Source organism: Populus alba, chromosome 11 (assembly GCF_005239225.2).
Source record: "Populus alba chromosome 11, ASM523922v2, whole genome shotgun sequence".
Lineage (NCBI taxonomy): Eukaryota > Viridiplantae > Streptophyta > Magnoliopsida > Malpighiales > Salicaceae > Populus > Populus alba.
In genome coordinates, this window is record NC_133294.1 from 8,652,606 (window position 1) to 8,672,510 (window position 19,905).

Below are 19,905 nucleotides of genomic sequence, written 5' to 3' on the forward strand. Positions count from 1 at the left end.
ATATTATAACTTAATCACTAATATTTCCAAATCCTTAATTTAATCCTTTATTCTTGTTTATAGCTATCTTATAAATTAAACCATACGTTGGTTTTCTCATACTATATATAAAACCACCCACATTTTTATTTCTTATAAAAAAATTAAATATACTGCAGGAATCTCGAGAAAAACTAATGAAAGTCTTAAACGACAATAAGCAAGAGTCAAAGGACTAAAATTAGAAATTCAATTAAATTCCAGGGACTAAAAAATAATTTACTCGGAGAGAAATATAAAGGAGAGAAGAAAGTCTTTAATTTATTTTCTGCAGAGAGAGAGAGAGAATGAAGCTCTTGAGATAGAGAGAGAAAGTCTCTCTCAGTTAATAGCATCTTGACACACGGGTATTTTTTTTTTCTTGGCTTTGTATGTTTCCATAATTGATTTACTTTCTCAGTTTCAACGTTCTCAGGTGAATTTTTATCTTCAAGAACTGCTTCTCTTGCTGCTGATCTCTCTTCCTCTCTGTTTCTTTTCTTCTTCTTTTGGTTTTTTGATAGTTGAAGTGTATGACTGTCATTTGAGCTGGTTGTTTTCAGGGTTTTCTTGGTTTTGTTTGTGTAATTATGATGTGGTTTTACGGGTTTTGATTGGATAGACTTTGAGAGAGTTTTGTGATATGGATAGACTCCCTTTCTCTTTCTCTTCCTGGCCTTAAACTCATTCTTTTACAACTGAAGAAGGTAAAGCTTTCTCTTTCTGGCCTTAACTGTGATATAAAAGTATTAATCACCAAAAGAATTCATCCTTGATGTATTTCAGCTTCAAAGTTTAGTTTTTCTAATGAGTTTTGGTGCTGTGTACTTTCTTTTTACCTTTTCTGGAAGTTCATGAAAGACAGTCAACCCTGTTTTTTCTAGTTTTATTTTCTTTCTGTGCAATAGCAATGTTAACCAGCTCACTTTTAAGTCTCTGATTTGCTTATCAACTTTTGAAGTGTTGACTTGGGTTTTTCCAGAATCTCGCATCAATGGTTGTTATTGAAAAGTATGGAAGTTGCGACCTTAAATCACTACACTTGACAGGGATTCCGTTTAGCACTGCTGGTCCTGGACCTGCCTCTTTTTAGTACTGTTAGCTCATATTCTGCAATTTTGAAACTTACCGATCTACAAGTTGCTTTTATTGTGCTTGGAGCTATTCCTTTTACGGCTAGTTAGTGGCAGCAGTTTGAGTTAGCTTCGGGAAAGTTTTGCCGGGCTTGGTGTTTAATTGGCAATAAAAAAAACAAAAATTTGGTGTAAATTCGGTGTTTAGTTCTGTCTCCTTTATTGTCTTATCACACTTGCCCCCACACACCCATGACACAACAAAGTTATCTTGCATTATTTCTTTTTTATGATAATCTATCCTTTTCTCGTTGCTTCTCCAAATCCCTGTCTATACTAATATCTTCCTTATTTCTTTTGCAGGAGTCTCAGCGGGTGCTTTGATTGTCTAAAGGGGTTTTATTCCTCACTGATTTTTTCAAGACGAGCTTGTGGCACATATAAAAAAATAGATCAAATGCCATCATTCAAAATGAAGACCAACCTAAACATGAGTTCTATAAGAGAAACAAATTGTCTTAGTGTGTGTCAAAAGTCAAATGTAATATCCAAAAAATCGTACTCCCATGTCTCAGTTTCTCAACAACATGTAGAGTTCGACAAGTATGTTCAGAAATGTCAGGATGGCTATGGTAAGCAACTAATCCCACTTGAGTTACACTTATGTTAACTACTCTTGCAGATGGTTGTGAAAGATTTCTCAGTGTTTTGTTTCTCAGTGAAGCATTTTTAATTTTTGAAGAACTGTGAAGTTTTCTGAATGTTTGTCATTGTAGTCGTTATATTTGTCATGTAGTGTTCATCTGTTTTATGTTCCTTTATGCACCTGAAAAAATGACACTTGCAATATTTCCTGCTCTTACTGTTATCATGACTCCATGTTGTTGCATTACAAGCAGTTCAATTGCCAGATTTGTTGCATTATGAGCAGTTAGGTTTTGTAGAGATTTTTCTTTATTAACCGGACTTCTAACAATTCCTGCTAGTTGCTTCGAGTATGGAAATACACACACAGGAGGGGGACATTAAAAATAACAAAGCCGTTGATCTGCAAGACTGGCCCCGTGATGGTAATTCTCAGTTTCTGAAGCAGCTACCAATCTCTGTAGATTCTGGCACAACTGGGGATATTGTAAGTTTGTATGTAGATACTAGTGTTTTGCTTGTCTTTCTTCAATATTTGGACTCTAATTACTGGATGTGCTCGCAACACATTTGTCACGGTGTCAACAGAACCTTGCTTTGTTGATTTACTTTCCAAAACTTTCGTGTGGATTTCTGCTTTTTATAATCCTGTCAAGGTTGAATACTATCTCTGGTGTCTTATTTGATGTTCCCTTTTTGGGGCATGGAGACTTTACCAATACTGAAATATAGAATAAAAGAACTGATATGGACATCTTTTCCTACAGTCCATTACAGAATAAATTCATGACAATGTAGTAATTCTTGGCTGCACTTGTCATCTCTTGTTACTGTAGGTTACCAACACTGAAGAACAATCCTTACTGCTAAGCCATCAAGTGATGCTTGAAACTGCTTTAGTGCAGAGGTTTTTTGTCCTAGGTCCATAGAGTGGGGAAGCCCTAGGAAATTCGTAGTGCTTTAGTGACTAAGGAGACTCTTGAACCTAATACTGCCTAGGAAGTTACAGATGCTTAAAATTGAACTATTTTGGATGGATTTCAATGTACTCATGTTGCCCTTAATCTGCTTCTTGAAATGCTTTACGTAGTATAATCACTGTGTTTTAGTTAGTTTCTTTTGGATGGTTTCTCATGATAGTTAATTTAATGCAGGAATCTAGTTATAACTTTGCATCAAACTTGGAGACAATTTTTTCTCCTGTTCTGGAGCCCATTGAAGTCCTCAGTGTGCCAAATATCGATGATGGTGCAGGTAGAGCTCATACTTCTGCATCTAAATGCACAAAAAACTAGTCATCAATATGCCTTCATCGCTAAAGAAATGGAAGAAAGTCATGTTCCTACAATACCTGCACTACATTTTTCCTGTTTAGTTGCCTGCATGACAGCCAATCATATACAAATGAATGATTTTTGGTTTGTCTCTTGTTTATGCTATTGTAATGAGACAATCTACTGTTTTACGGGGTATTGTAATATTTGTGTCAAAGAGTGTTGGTGAGTTGAAAACAAGGATATTGAGGACATGTACAGGACCTTCAAAGCATTTGCTGGATGGTAGAAGCAAGAATTACATTGGACATCTGTAACAGTTTCATTTTTTGCCGTGGTATCTAGCTTTGCTAGGATCTAACATAAAATCAACACTGATTATTACTTGATGTCATGGTAAAGCTAGAATTTTAATGGAGATCTCCAAAGAGTTTTGTATTGGAGCTACTCCTTCTTTGTGATTTTTCTATGACGATATCCAGTGTGATAAACTTTCTCTGAATTCTATTGTAGGGAATAACAGCGATCTTTACGTGCCAGGTTTGGGTCCTGATGACAGTGATTATAATAGAAGTTCATGTGATTATCAAACTTGCAACATATCGGATTTCTTTATTTCTGACATGATTAGTGCTAGCTTACCATTTGATGAGAGTGCTGTTGTCAATGATTTCACGGATGTGAATCCTTTTCTTGATTACAAGTGCGCTGAGCCAAGTATGTTGTTTGATGGGGCTGAGGAGTGCATGATACTACCTTTTCTCAAGGATACTGCCAAAGCGAGCTACTCCAATGATATGAAATCAAGTGAAGAAGCCATGATAGATTCAGATAACAGTGGTTTGTATCTAGCAATGAATCAGATAAGATCTTGTGACCAGGAATCTGATCTAATCACTGACTCAGACCAAGCAGAAGACTTTGATCCTCAGTTCTTTATCAGAAATTTGCCGGAATTATCTGATGTGGTTTCAAATTTCCGGCCCTCTATCAGCCCGAAGGAGCCTTGCAGAAGAAAGTCCATAACCCTGGTGCTTGATTTGGATGGTAAAAAAATTATGTTATTTATGTCTTTGTTTTACATGTTGCCAGTCCATGCAATATTCCTTGTCCTTTCATATTTTTGAGTTTGATTCTTCGACTCTTCTACTGATACTGCTGCCTTCTGACAACACTATTTGAATTATAACAACTGAGATAAGTTAGTGGGTAGGTCATTGGGTCCAAATACGGTGCTTTATGTGTTTCTAATATATGTAAATTTTACCAATTGGTTTTGTTGAGTCTGAGCCCGACTCTCTTACCTGTGCTTTTGCATTATCCAAAGTCTAAACACTATTTTGAATGGCCACCATTGAAAAGAAGATATTGATAGGCTGGTTGGTTTGAAATTCTCATAAATTCTCTCATAAACTTTTTGGTCATAATCGTGCTATATCAGCATCATTTTCTCTATAATTAATTTAATTGAAGAATTGTGTCCCAAGTATAATACGAAGGTTGAGTCACAGATGGCTTTTCTGTTATCAGAAACACTTGTCCACTCAACATTGGAACATTGCGATGATGCGGACTTCACCTTTACTGTGTTTTTCAATATGAAAGAGCACACAGTGTATGTAAAACAGAGGCCTCACGTCCACACTTTCTTGGAGAGAGTAGCAGAGATGTTTGAAGTTGTTATCTTCACAGCTAGCCAGAGCATCTATGCAGCACAGCTTTTGGACATGCTGGATCCTGATAGAAAGCTTATATCTCGGCGGATTTATCGTGAATCGTGCATTTTTTCAGATGGAAGTTACACAAAAGATTTGACAGTTTTAGGTGTTGATCTTGCCAAAGTTGCCATCATTGATAATTCTCCACAGGTATTTACCTAGCTATTTTGCATCGATGGTTTTGCACTTTGCTATTCCCCTTCCCTTCCTTCCCCATCTTTCATTTGTCCAATTTTCTTGCTGTACGAGCTGTGAGAAGTTATCATACTTGCTTATGATTTCCATCTAGGTAAATGGGTTTGTGTTGTGTGATAATTTTAGTTGGGATATCAAATTATTGTTAAATGTACTTGTACTCTGTCTGATCTTCAACAATAAGACCCGGGGTTTTTATGTTTCAAATTTTTGGGGTCTTGCTTTGCCTTTTATGCTCACATAAAAATTATTATCTCAGCAATACTTGTAGGTTAACTGTAGAAGTAGAACACACCAAAGTTCTTATCTTAGGTCTGGGCTCTAGCATGGAGAGGGCAGTAGAAGTCATAACCTCAAAAGTGAAAAGTGATGGAACACGAGGTCCATCCTTTTTTTATTAAGGCTAGTGAGATGGGAAATGTAGTGTAGTTGCCTCCTCCTACAGAGAAGGATTCCGGGTGTCAAAATGGCAGGAACGAAGAAAAATCTTCTTATTGAATTTACTCCTGATTGTTTAACTGTTGTTCTTTTGGTGATTTCAGGTTTTCAGGTTGCAAGTAAATAATGGGATTCCTATTAAGAGCTGGTTTAGTGATTCATCAGATTGCGCGCTAATTTCATTACTACCCTTCTTAGAGACACTGGTCGATGCTGATGATGTCCGGCCCATCATTGCAAAGAGATTCGGTAACAAGGAATAAAAGAGCTTCTTTTTCCTTACTAGCTTGAATATAGCTCCTTCCTCATTCAGTTTATCTTTTATGTGAAATTTGGCCTCTGATTTAGAATGCACATTCTCTTTTTTTCTGAGTATCTGATATATTTAACTATACTATAGAATAAACTAGCATTTGTCTCGTCCTCGGGTCAGCTCTCAGTGTTTGGACCCTTTCTTTTCTCCTCGCAGCTGACAACTTCACAGGGTGCTCTATCTAATTTTCCCAAAAGGTAGTTGTAGTGCATGTCTCTGTTTCATTTTACTGTACAGTTGAAATTGCAATCAAATTCATAAGGGTGTGCACGTGAATTTTATCTTGTGAAATATAATTTTGCAAAACTCTTGTTTGCTATCTTAATTGGTGCTCATCTACATGTTCTACTATACTTGGTGTCAGTTCATCCTCGGTATGAAAATATTGAAATTCTATCTAGGCTAGCAGTATGAAATAAGAACTTTGGACCTTAAACTTCTAGGCTTATTCCTTTCTACATGCCTCTATATTCCTGAAACATTGTTTTGAGGCTTCATAATTCATTCATCAAGCATAGTTATTTATCCTTTGAGATCATAGTTTGACTGTGGTTTAACTCGCATATCTTAAAACAGCTGTTCAAGGATGAATAATGGTTGATAAGCGGGGAATGGTTTTTTTTTTTTTTTTTTAATGCCATGTATGGACATCAATTATTATTGAATGCCATGGAAAGAAAAAAAATTGAACTTCGATAGTCTTTCAACATTGTTGTTTTATTTTTCTCAATTGTGCTAAATCTGATTGAAAAAACTTTTTGTGATTTTCCATGTAGGTGGGAAGTCTAAGTAGTGCATACATGGAAGCACTTAAAAAAGTTGAATGAGAGACTGAAAGAGATTTTTTTTAAAAAAATCATGATTGAGAACTCTATAGTGACTCAATAAACATAAGGATAGAATCAAGTCTTTCACAATTTAGAAACTATGCATATGATGCTCTTTAATTTCCTCACTAAATTCTTCTCACTGTGGTGACTGGTATTTATATTAAAATTATGATGCTTGAATTTGTGTCGGCTCTTACAATAATAATTGTTTTTCTCTCGGTTGATGTCATCACTTATATAGGGGTATCCTTAGAATTTGTGGACTACATCAGTGAATCATTGGCTGCTTGCATGCTAGTCTAAATATTGCTGAACTCAAAAGTTCTCATTTAAGAAAATATTTTTAGAGAACATTATGGATGACCTTCACTATCTCACTTTATGGATCTCCAATTTTATGGAGGCAGTTCTGCTGAGAAGGCTTTCTTTTTCTTTTTTCCTTTTTGAGTTAAGGAATTATAGAGCAATTGAACCTAGCTTGTTTATTAAACTGATCAAAGTGTTTTACAATTTATATCATTCAATTTCATCCATGTTATGGATTTTTCTATGTGCAGATTTAATTTTCCAATTTTTCTTACCAGTTATTGTTCTGTTAAATTTGTTTGTACTTCATGTCGTTGGATCATTTACCCATTCAATTAGGTCTTGATGATTGGGCTTACTCTCTTTCCTCTAACCCTTGATGTGCCCTATCTGAAGTTAGTGTGTGGTTCGAGAGGGGGTAGTTGCTAAGACAGGATGATTGTGGGCAGGCTGTTTGCAAGTATTTACACCATCAACCATAAAAGTGACTTATTAAATGTTTCTCCTCAATGTTTACATATTGCTTAATTGAAAAACATAACAGTGCTTCCTTGATAATGATATTTCTTTCTTTGATAATATGTATCTTGCTTTCTCACAAGATCCTTTCTGTACAATTTCCTCGAGAGATGATAATAGCTAGAAAAAGTGTGATTGAGCACTTCTGTAAGTGTGTCTAATTCTGGATTCATTAAATTCGGAGGAACTGATATTATCTGTGGGTATTCAATTCACTTGCATGCCTTTTTAGTAAGAATCCCCCGAGTTTGCATTTTGAGATCCCGAGACCATGAGAGTAAATGGATCTGGAGTTAGTGCTATGCATTTGAGTCTGAAATATGACATGCAAGGGTGGATTATGTAGATACATCCAGATCTGATTAGGGTGAGGTCCTTTTGAAGGGCATTTAGCAGATTGCTAAAAGAAAATGGGTTTGAAATGCTCCTTCATCCATGGTTGTGGGAAGAAAACGGTGACGACATGTCTGCCATCCAAAAAGTACCTCAGTGCCTGTCATAGTAACATCTGCTGAATCATAAGATCTTTTCTCTCTTGTAATTTTGCATACCTTATCTGCAGGTCATTTGAGGAACATACTAGATTATCTGCTAATGGAAAGTATAGGTACGTCGGGTTATTTTGCTATTTTTTCCCGTCACTTTGTAGATACCGAAATTTGTTACAGAATGGACTGTGACTATGAATTTACTAAGCAATGTTAAGATCAGAATGTGTTGTATAATCTTGTATAAGATTTTTTTTCCCCCTGGTTTGTATCCTTACAATGCCTGGTCAGATTTGTCTGTTCTTAAACCAATGACTGATCCTTGTGTAAACAAGTAAAGAGCATCCAATTGGTGTAATGCTGCTGTACCAATAGTTATTTCTCTGATATTTGTGGAAGGGCAGAAAATGTACTAACGTGTGTTCAGTTTCACTTCCTTTCTGAGTCTCACTGTTTGAATTTGAATCCTGAGGTCACCATTTAATCTGTTCAAGTGGAATGTACTCTTTACCCACTTGTTTTCGTTGTGCCAAATCAGTTTTACAGTTCGTTGAATAAGACGTTTGCAGTTTCTTTTTACTACAAGTTTTTTCCTGGAGGGCTTTGCAGCCATCAAAATCCTTGATGCTTGTTCCAAGATGGTAAGAAACGTCGTGCACTTCCCCTTCAAGGGGATTTGTGAACTTAACTACTGTTGGCAATGCTAAGAACAATTGCTTTAGCAGAGAGCACTTGAAATCAGCTTGCCAGTTCTTGCATATGAGATGCATATGCAATTGACTACACGGCAGTGTCTCAGCTTCTAACAAGGTTAGCCTAGTTTTTTGTTTTTTCGCCTAGTTGGGGTCCTTCAAAAGTTAGAATACCCGTATATCTCTTGTGACCCTGCCATAGGAACCTCCCTATTAAGGCCGAGTATTTTTTAAAAAATTTAAATGTGTTTTTATTATTATTATTATTATTTTTATGGTTTTTGATTTTTTTAATATGTGAATGTTAGAAGTTAATTTAAAAAAAAATTATTATAATATATTTTTAAATAAAAAATACCTTAAAAAACAACTACTATTTCAATATCTAATTAACCAAAGGTGTTTAAAAAAATTGATAACCTGAAAAAACTAAGAAAAGAATAAACATATAGAAAAACTGAATAAATTAAATTAAAATTAAAAATAATTATTCAGTTTGGTTTTGATTTTAAAAAGTTTAAATTAATTGAACCGGATCAAATTAAATTGAATCGATTTAATTTGATTTGAATTACTTAAAAAATATATATAAAAAGGAGTATCTTTAATCCTAATTCATTCTATCCCTTTACAGCCATCCCCTTCTTCTCTATACTCTTCCACATCACCTCACGCCTACCTTCTATTACAATTACTATGTGGTCTCTCATATAACAGTGCCTTTCACAAGCTTCACTTCACTCTTATCATCAGCCACTGACAATGGTGGTTATAATGGCTCATGAACATTTACAAATCCAAGTCTTTCTCTCCATTTCCGTTCATCCTAAAAGTAAAGGTGTCATCTCATGTTAGAGATAATAATTCAAGTTCTTATAAACAAGCTATGTGAGAAATGGAATTAGAAGCCTTTGGCACAACCACAATAGTAAAAATAAACTTATTTAATTGGTTTTTGATTTTTATGGTTTTTAATACTGAAAAACCGATTTAAATTGTACAAAACTAGCTCTGTTTAAATTGGTTGTCAATTTGGTCCAGATTATATTAACAAGGAATACTATTTTTTAATTCGGTTGAATTTTTAAATTAAAACTTAACCGAACAATACTGTAAACACTCCCTCTATTCCTTCACGTGTTCAATTTTCTTATGTAAAATTCCTTGGGTGGGACTCTTTATCTGAAAAGAAAAGGAAAAGGTTAGAACCATGCCTTTCCTTTAATCCCACACAAACACACGTGGCGAGTTGGTAGCAGTACCATAAACTTTACCAAAACTCGTACTCCAGGTAACGTCAAATTTTCCCTTTCCTCGAATAATCATATATACTAGATAGATGCATGACCCGTGCAATGCTACGAAATCATATTTTTTATATTAAAAATATTTTAAAAAATAAAAATTTAAAAATTTTAGATTTTTCTGTAAAGTTATACCAAGAATCTTGAATTTGGTTCCAACGTCTGATCTAAAAGTAATATTTATGATATTAAAAATAAAATTAAACTTGCATGACCCAAGTTTAAGTGAGCCTGACTGCAACACTGGACCCAAAAATATTGGATGTGGGTCTGACTATAAGGTCGTGTCATAAAAGTATGATAATTAAATAGATTAATTAAAAAAAACAAAGAAAAAAAATCAACAGGGAGGAAAAAAACTAATGAAGAAAAAGGAAAAAAAAATGAATTAACTGGTTTAACCCTTTAAACCAGGTTATCCCGTAAAACCTGTGATTCACGTCATAAAAGTTTGATAATTAAACAGAAAAAAAATGACAGGTTTACCCAGAATTAACTAGGTTAACCCATCAAACCAAGTTAACCCGTCAAGCCCAGGATACGTATCATGAAAGTATGAAAGTTTGATAATTAAATAGAAAGAAAATTAACTTTAACAAACTAAACTAAATGAAAAAAAATAACTCGTCAAATCAGGTTAACCCATCAAACCCGAGATCCGTATCATGAAAATCTAATAACTAAATAAATAAAAATTTAACATTAACAAACTAAATCAAACAAAAAAAATTCATTAAAAAAATTAAAAAGAAAAAAAATATAATATTGTAGTAATCCATAGTGTTTTTTTTTTTTTTTTTAAAAAAAAAAAAGCTACAAAGCTAAGTACTCAACCAGATCAATATAAAAATAAACCGACAAAGACTATTTTTTTTTTTTTTAAAAAAAAAAAAAGAAGTCAATTTTGGGTAAAATAAAGGAAAAAAAATGTAAAAAAAGGAAACAAAAGCGAAAAAAAAAACACATGGGGAAAGCTACAGTGTTTTAAAAAAATAAACAAAAAAAACTATAATTTCAACCAGCTCAATAGTAAAAAAAATAAAATCAACAAAAATAATTCTGAAAAAAAAATATAAAAAATGATAATTTTGAAAAAAAAGAAAAACATATAAAAAAAAATGTGGGGAAAGCTAAAGCTAGATTATCAGTTAGCTCAATATTGAAAAATTAAATTCGATAAAGATAATTTTTTAAAAAAATATGTGGGGAAGCACTGCAGCAAAACAAAAACTATGTAGGGGAAACAATGTAGCAATCCATATTGTTTTTTTTTTTAAAAAAAAAAAAAACTACAAAGCTAAATTCTCAACCAACTTAATATAAAAAAAATAAAATCTACGAAGAGACCATTTTGATAAAAAAAAATAAATAAATCATAAAAAAAAAACAATGTATGAGAGAATATTATAGCAACCACAATGTTTTAAAGAAAAAAGCTATATAGTTAAAATTTTTAACCAGTTCAATATTTAAAAAAATTAGTAAAGATAATTTTGAAAAAAAATTTAAAAAAAAAAAAAAAAAAGAAGAAGAAGAAGAAGAAGTCAATTTTGGGTATAAAAAAAAAGGGGGGGGAACATGTAAAAGAAAAAAGAAGAAACAAAAGCGAAAAAAAAAAACTGCTACAGAAAAAAAAAAAAAAAAAGCTGCTATAGTGAAAATCCCACGCGTTTTAGAGTTCTTTAATATATATATATACTGGTGCCTGTGCTTTGTTACATGTACACTATTTTTTTTAGTAAAATATTTAAGAGTTGCAAACATAATTTTTTTTTAAAAAAAATTCAATTATTTAGATTATAGTTCAAATTAACTATATAAATTGATTTTATTAAATCATATGTAAAAAAGAAAAATGATAACAAACAAGATGTGTGTGTAAAACAATGCCGAACGATGATATTAAAAAAAAAGAAAAAAAAAGATATCAATCTTAGTTAATTTTTTAAATTCTTCACCTTGATCATCATACTAGAAGCACTACACATGAAAAAACAATTATGAAACTCAATTTCTAAAAAAAGAAACATTGGAGGATGAGTCGGGAAAAAAAAAGATAAAAAATTTTAAAAAATAACAATTAAAAGAACTACTATTAAAATCATAAGAAAAAAATAAATCAAATGGCAATAACAAATTTTTAATTTTAGAGTTAAATTGAAAGAATAAAAACAATAAAAAAAGAAAAAAAAAATCAAAAGAATAAGGACAAAAAAAAGTACACAATCAACTTGGATTGAAGGGTGAAATTAAAAACCATAAAACTTTTATAAAAAGATCAAGAAAAAAATATAAAAAATAAGGATCAAATTGAAAACACTAGTATATGATTAAAAAAAAAAAAAGTTAAACATGCAGAATTTTTTTCACATGTTGTTTAATATAAAAAAATCATAAATATAAATACAAAAACTTATGAACATATCTAATTACATAAATTACAAATTATTTTGCAAAAAAAAATCCATCAACGATAAATAAAAACATAATTGAAAAAATTAAGCAACATATATAGATCAAAATATTTAATATTACAATACAAGTCATTTACCTGGTTATGTTTAATGAATATATTTATGAAAATCAATCCGTAACAAAAATCAACATACACATAAAATTTATTGAATAAAATAAAAGGAAAAACATTATAGATGAATCACATCAACCTCATAAAAAACATTACACACACTCAATATAATTATAAAATAATTATTATTTCAAAAAGGCTAGATAAGTCAGACAAATCATGGAGAAGAGGTATTAATCAAAACATAAATGCAAAAATTATTTTGAAAAATACATATAAAAAAGTAGTAATTTTTTAAAAATAAAATAATAATAATAATAATAATAATAATAATAATAATAATAATAATAATAAAGAATGAGGCCAACCACTGTGGGCTTGGTGGGCCAAACCTAGCACCTAACTTATAAAGAAAGGGCCCGTGTACATGCCTTTAATTTTTGTTTTTTTAAGTTAATAAGGTGGACAACACGTTGTCTGTCCATTCTTCACCAAAAAAATAGACAACACCTCGTCTATAATTACTAATATCCGATTATTATGGTCTTCAGAAAAATGAGACTCTTGTTTTTTCAATCTATTTTGACCAAAAATACTTAGAAAACACCTTTGAAACCTTAATTAGCCAATCAATGACCTCAAAACACACAAAAAAAACCATCCCAAAACCCATAATCAACTTAAAACAAAAAAAATTTCGGAGCATAGATATTTTTTTTAGTTTTTCTAAAGGTAAGAAAACACTTAATCTCAACTTCTCTAATCATGTGAAAATATTTGACATAAAAATCAAGTATTTTAGTGGTTGAAATCGTTACCAACGAAAATTCACTCTTTAAGCTGCAATCTGGTAACCCCCTCTTTCCCTCCACTGAAAAAGAACTAAAAAAAGGAAAATGAAGTATGGTACCATAATGTAATGTCTAAAAAACTATAAGGAACAATTACCTAATAACTTAAAAAGATGGGAGGCTAAAATGAACTTTTAAAACAAAATACAAAGTCGCCACCTATGTTATACATGTTTTTCACTTAATCTCCTTTTTCTTTCAATTGAACCCTCACCCCTAAAAGAACATGGAATTGAACTCCAATTTGAGCTTAATTATACAAAAGAAATTCGAAGATCAAATTGATTTTTTTAAAAAAAATATAACTATTATAATTCACAGTAAATCATGAGAGGTTGAACAATTAAAAAAGCCAAACACACACACACATGCTTATGCTAGATTGTTGGCCTATACAATGTCGGAAATCAGTTTTTTTAATATAAAAAAAGTGTTTAGGCATTATTAATGTTTTTCTAGTAGAAAAAAAAATTTAAATCATGTGGGGGTTGATTTAATATCATAGTTATTAAATCCGGACCGACCTGACAAGTACACCCGGTGACTGGACCGGTCCGGGTAAGGCAAAAGACCAACCAATGTAAAAACCCAGCAAAACCCGGTCGACTCGTGACCCGGGCGAATTCGGACGAGACCTTTTTTTTTTTTTTTTTGCAAATGTTGTTTTTTCTCTTAGACCTCTCTTTTTTCATTTTTTTTTTAGTTGATTATTAACACTTTTCAAAGTTTACTATATAAATACTAGAAGAATATTTTATTTTTTCAATGTGGATTTGAAACTTTTTAGTCTATATATTCTATATTTCCAAGAAAAAATTTATTTTTTCAATATGAGATTTGAAGCCTTTTAATATATGTACTTCATGTTTACGAGAAAAAAAATTATGTTTTTTCAATGTGGGATAAAAAACTTTTTTATATATTCTTTTAAACTTCATTATTTACATCATATATAGTTTATATTTATATGAATTATTTCTTAATATTTTTCATATGAAATATTAAAATTTAAAATATTTTATTTTTATTTTTTCCTTGTTGACATGTGTAACCCGCGACCCAACCCTTTGGTTGGGTCATCTCATAGGTCGGGTTTGATAATTATGCCTAATATGATCTGATTAACTTGGTGGGTCCCAAGACAACCCAGACTATCAATAAAAACGTGATTTGACTAAAAAAAATTAAAGACGATGTTTTAAAAAAAAATATTAATACAGCAACATATTAGATCAATCTAAATTAATACATCTTAACCAGCCAAATCCACGGTATGGGTCATGAGACCACGAGAACTCATATAAAGCAATCAGAAACAAATTATAAATCTCAATCCCTAATCAATCCAGTGCTGAAGGATGAAATTGAAAAAAAAATTAATTAGAAAAAATAAAAAAAAATACTCGAGTTAATTTGCCAAACCCATAAACCAGGTCATAAGACCAGGGTAACCCTATAGAAAGTAAATATAAAAAAAAATATATGATCCTAATTCTCAATCAAACTAATGTTGAAGGATGAAATTGAAAAAAAAAAAACACAAAACACCACCCAAGTCAACTTGTCAAACCCATGAACCCGAGTTAACTTGTCAAACTAGCAGCCCGAGTCATGAGACTAGGATAACCCACAAAAATCATGACCCGAGTCACGATACTAGGATAACTTTATATAAAGCAAACAAAAAAAAACCTAATTTTTAATAAACTCAATGTTAAATGATAAAATTAAAAGGAAAGCCAATTATAAAAAAAATCGAGTATACTGATCAAACCCGGAACATGGGCTATGAGATTGAGATAACCCGTAGAAAGTAAACCACAATAAATTATGAAGTCCAATTTTCAATAAACTAAACTTTAAAGGATGACATTAGAAAATTAAAAATATAATTTAAAATAAATATGAATAATGAAAACATCATTTATTTTAGTTTTTAGATGGTAATTAATGGTGTCCATAAGAAATTAAAGTTTTTTCCTGTGAAAGGATTGGTAAACAATGTTAATAACTTTCTATCATTGTTAATAATAAACATTGTTAATAACAATTTTAAAAATATTTTAAAATACAGCTATTATCACAACATGGGCTCAAAATCTTCCGAAGACTTGAGATCAAACTACAACATTATTAAGGGAAGAACCGTATCAGTTCATACCAACTACTGGAATTTTAATGCCATTTATTGTAAGCTTCATGGATGATTAATTGAAGAGAGCCAAATTCTTGATGGTAATTGTGATAAAGCTGTCGATTCCACTGCTCCATCGCCGCCGCCGCCATATGATCTGTAGTGCCTGTTAAGATTGTTCCAAAGCAAACTTTGGTTCCTTGATTTGAATTTGAGGTTAGCTGTTAGAGGTACTAATAACAGCGAAAACAACAACAACAATCAAGAATAATTACACTCTTTCTTTGTGTTTTAGATTATGACCGGATCGGTGACCGCAGGCAGATCATTTTTTTTTTTTTATCATACAACAAAGATACTTAGTTAATGATAGTACTTTTAAAGAAACAAAAAAAAATCTGATGCTTGAGTATTAACTTGAATAGATTTAATAAAATCAACTAATATAATTATTTAATTTAAATTATAGGCAATGATAGCAAACAAACCATATAAAAAATATTTAGTAATAATTAACTGAAAAAAATAAACTGTAGATATCATACCTATAAAAAAAATAAAGATTATTGGAGACTCACTTTCATTTCAAAGTAGATATTGCCCACCATCAGAAAAGCTTGTTGAGATCGTTTATATATTGCTGCAAAAGGTTGCATAACAACATCAAAAGAAGCTATATAGATGGCCAGAGCAATGCCTCAAAAAAGAAAGAAAAAAAATGACCATCCACCTATATTAAATCAATCAATTTTATTTATTTCAAGATTAAAATTTATTTTAAAAAATAAATATAATAAAGAACAATAAATAAAAAGACCCGAGATAACCCAATTAAATAAAAACAGGATGCAGAAAGTTGAAAAAAATAAATAAAGCCCCACCTCTAATTAAATAAATGCTGAAAGATGAAACTAAACACACATTAGTTTAAAAAAAAAATGATAAATAAAACAAAGCAATCTCGAGCGAACCCGTAAAGTTGAGTTAATTTTCAAAACTTGTAACTCGTGAAATTCTAAACACGAACTTAATTAAATAGTTTAAATTTAAACCAATTAAATATTGAAGAATAAAATCAGATAAAAAAAACAATTAATATAACAAATTTTGCAAAGAAAAAAAAACATTAATAAAAAAAGGGGTGAAATAACCAAAAAAAAAAAAAAAAAACCTCAATGCAACGCTAAGGCATGATATCATTATACATATACTAAAATGAATTTGTTAATGTAGAAATGACAATTGAAATTTTTTTCAATTTGTTTTTACTATAGCAGTGACAAACATGTAATTCTCAAGAATTTTTTAATGGTATTTTACTATAGAAATGGCACAATTGATTTTTTTTTTCTATCTTTTTTTACTATAGCAAATACTGTAGTGGTGACAAATGTGTAATTTTTGGTTTTTTTTTTATGAGAATCATTTCTTTTTAAATCATGAAATGAAAAGTGAGGTTCAATAAAAAATAGAAAAATTCATAACTCAATAATTTATAGACAATAAAAAAAAGATTATTTAATTTGAAAAAATTATGTAAAAAATTTATGATAAAAAAATAAAAATAAAATTCTCAATTAATATTCATGAGTATATTTTTTTTTTTAAAATTTTGCATATTGGATTCATATATAATATTTCAAAAATTAATTTTTAATATTATTATAAAAAAATATAAATTTATAATTAAATTAGATATAAAAAAGACCATAATGTTAGGCCCGTTCGTTTGGCTATTTTTTTAAAATAAAAAAAGATGACATGTCATCCACCTAGATAAATAACGTTTCATAATATAATTTAAATTTCAACTATCAAAAGTTGAGTTTTAGGTTTTTAAAGAAAAAAAAAAATTCAAATTTTTTTTTTCACTTAAAAACATCTAAAACAATCCAGCAATCCAAGTAAATAATTTTTAGCCTTACAGCACTATAAACTGGTTAAAAAAAAAAGAGATTCAAGAAAACCTTTCCTAACTTGAGTTTATTATTTTCTAGTAAAATGAACATTTCAAATCATCTTCAAGAAACTTCACTACTTAAAAAATACTCATTAACATAAAATTGACCATTTTAGTTATTAAAATGTGGCGACTGAACTTTTTTTTTCTCCACTCTTTTTTTTAACAACTTTGTTTCTCATCCCTCAACAAATAGGGATTAAAATGCAAATAAAATTAACTTTAAGATCTAAACATAAAATTCTCAAACAATAAGATGGAATATGTAAAAATTTGAACTCTAGGTTTGCAAATGTTAATTTTTGCACATCTTGAGCAATAAAAAATGAAATGCCTAGTTTTTTTTTTTAAAATTTTGATCGTTGTTCTTTTAATTTTTTTTTCAATCAATAAATTAAAATTCTTTTTCATATAATTAATATTTAATTCAGAAAGAAAAATCCAAAAACCTCATATATGCAATACAAAGCAAATAGAAGTGAATTATAACAAATAAATCAATGCAAGCATCAAGTACAAGGATAAATTACAAAGAAATAAAGTTTAAGGTTTGAAAAAAAGCACAATAAAATGAACGGTACTATCCACCGTGTTTTAAGACAAATCCATAATAAAAATGGGTTTATTATTATTATTATTTGTAATATCGACAAAAACACTTAAAACCTATAAATTGAAAAACCTTAACAACCAAATTTTTTTTTAAAAAAAAAAGACTATCTAACAGTAAAGAGATAATAATATTGAAGCTAGTGTTATAAGCCCGACCTTGAGTGACCAGTCAATCCAGTGGCCCTCTAAGCCACCGATTTCATTGCTTGCAAAAAAAATGAAAATATAGGGATCAAACCGGAAAATATACAAGATTTTTTATACTGTTTATGTGCACCCCCATAAAAAAATAAAATAAATAAAATAAAAACATATAATCGAAGTAATGAAGTCTTGATGAATAATGAAGATTCGGTATTGAAAAAAAAATTATGAAAATGATAATAAATATATCATGTAACATAGAGAATAATTTCTATTAATTTGTTATAATACGAGGTGTTACAGTTTATTTAGCATCTTTTAAAAAATCTTGCTCAATGAAATTTTTCTACTTTAATTTGTTATCTTTTTTTTTAAAAAAAAATTATGTTTTAATTCAAAACTTTATTCTTTTTATATTTCTAAGTGGGGGTAGCTAGAAAATGATAAAGGAGAGAGAAAACAATTAGTTAATGAGATTTTGTTAATAAAATAACCTAAATTTTCATGTTAATATATGTTATTTAACAAGAGAAGTGCTATTAAGGCTCCGTTTGTTTGTAGGAAAGTTGTTTCTTTTTGGAAAGTGAATTCCTGAAAAGTGAATTCCAGGAAAGTATTTTCCGATGTTTGGTAGTGTTATGAAATGAACTGGAAAACGTTTTCCAGTGTTTGGTTGTGTTATGAAAAATAAACTGGAAAATAATTTATTAATGAATTAATTTTTTTTTTCAAATTTATCTAATATATATAAAATATTTAATCACTTATGTCATAACCCAATTTTTGAATAAATAATACAAAATGAATGGATAAAAATATATTTGAGAATGGGGTTAAAACAACACAAATTTAAAGTTCAGGGTTAAAATTATCAGATTTGAGAGTAAATTGGTCAAAAATTGAAGAATTAATAAGTTTGGAAATTTAATTAAAATTTGATTAGTTTAATTAATGAAATTAGAAGAATTAATAAGTTTGGGGACTTAATTAAACTTTTATTTAATTAATTAAATAAATTCATGGACTTAATTGAAATTATCCAAGGGTAAAATTAAAAGGTATTTTAATTGAGATCCAACTGTCAAATTTCCAAAGAAAGCAGGGATCAAAATGAAAATGTCACTTTCTGCCGAAACGGCGCCGTGCTGGGGATTGTGCATCTTCTCCATCTCGATTCAACCGGAGACCTGAAAATCTGCAACAAATCCGATCATGGACCACGTCTCTTGCCCACGATCTCGTTCGTGGATTCCATAACAGTCCTGCAAAGGCAGGACTGGTTGAGGGGCAAGCTTCTCTATAAAAGGGAGAAGAAAACCCAACACCATGGGGCTAGCAACAGGGGAGGCAAAAACGGATACAAAAACCCAGAAAAAAAGACGAACAAACAACACAAGGCGGCTGACCAAAAAACCCAGAACAGAGGGGAACCTAGCAACAAAGGAGGAGCCCAGCAACAGGGGAGGCAAAAACAGGGAAGCATTGGCTAGCCAACGCACAAGCATCAGCCTTGTCTCGGGTTGCGCTGCCCCCTGAACAGACAAACGAACCAAAACAGAAAAGAAAAAGATCGAGGAAGGCAAGGATCAGTGTTTCTAGCTCTGTCTTCGTCCCAGAACGCAAGCAAATAAAAAACAGAGAAGCTGCAAGCATTGATCAAGTCGGCCATTCACCTTCAGTTTCTGCTCCGAGTCCTTAGCAACAGAAGAAATAAGGCCAGAAAGACGCAAGGAAAGGTGGAAAAGGTGCCCTGCCAAGTGTGGTTCATTCACATAGAAAGAGCTCTGCCATCGTCTTCGTCTCCTCCATCCGGCTCCCAGGTCGGAGAGAAAGAGAGGCTTTAGGGATTTGGTTTTTTGAGATA

General features: G+C 30.9%; 1 protein-coding gene across 9 annotated transcripts; it reads left to right on the forward strand.

Annotated features, from left to right (window-relative positions):
- The first annotated feature begins 303 nt into the window (after positions 1 to 303).
- Positions 304 to 8,091, forward strand: LOC118054816 (uncharacterized). 9 transcript variants are annotated; one of them, XR_012171239.1, is made up of 9 exons: positions 304 to 386; positions 1,455 to 1,723; positions 2,078 to 2,223; positions 2,891 to 2,990; positions 3,524 to 4,057; positions 4,541 to 4,878; positions 5,466 to 5,610; positions 5,762 to 5,871; positions 6,451 to 8,091. XR_012171239.1 is itself a non-coding variant. In XM_035066543.2 (9 exons), exons 2-8 carry the CDS (start codon positions 1,549 to 1,551, stop codon positions 5,857 to 5,859), a joined length of 1,467 nt encoding a protein of 488 aa, XP_034922434.1. In that variant the 5' UTR covers positions 304 to 386; positions 1,455 to 1,548; the 3' UTR covers positions 5,860 to 5,871; positions 6,451 to 8,091. The 9 variants fall into 9 exon arrangements, 7 of the variants coding, with proteins under 7 accessions (XP_034922434.1, XP_034922435.1, XP_073268689.1 ...); XR_012171240.1 differs by having other exon boundaries at positions 7,892 to 8,054; XM_035066543.2 differs by having other exon boundaries at positions 5,831 to 5,871.
- The last annotated feature ends 11,814 nt before the right edge of the window (positions 8,092 to 19,905 follow it).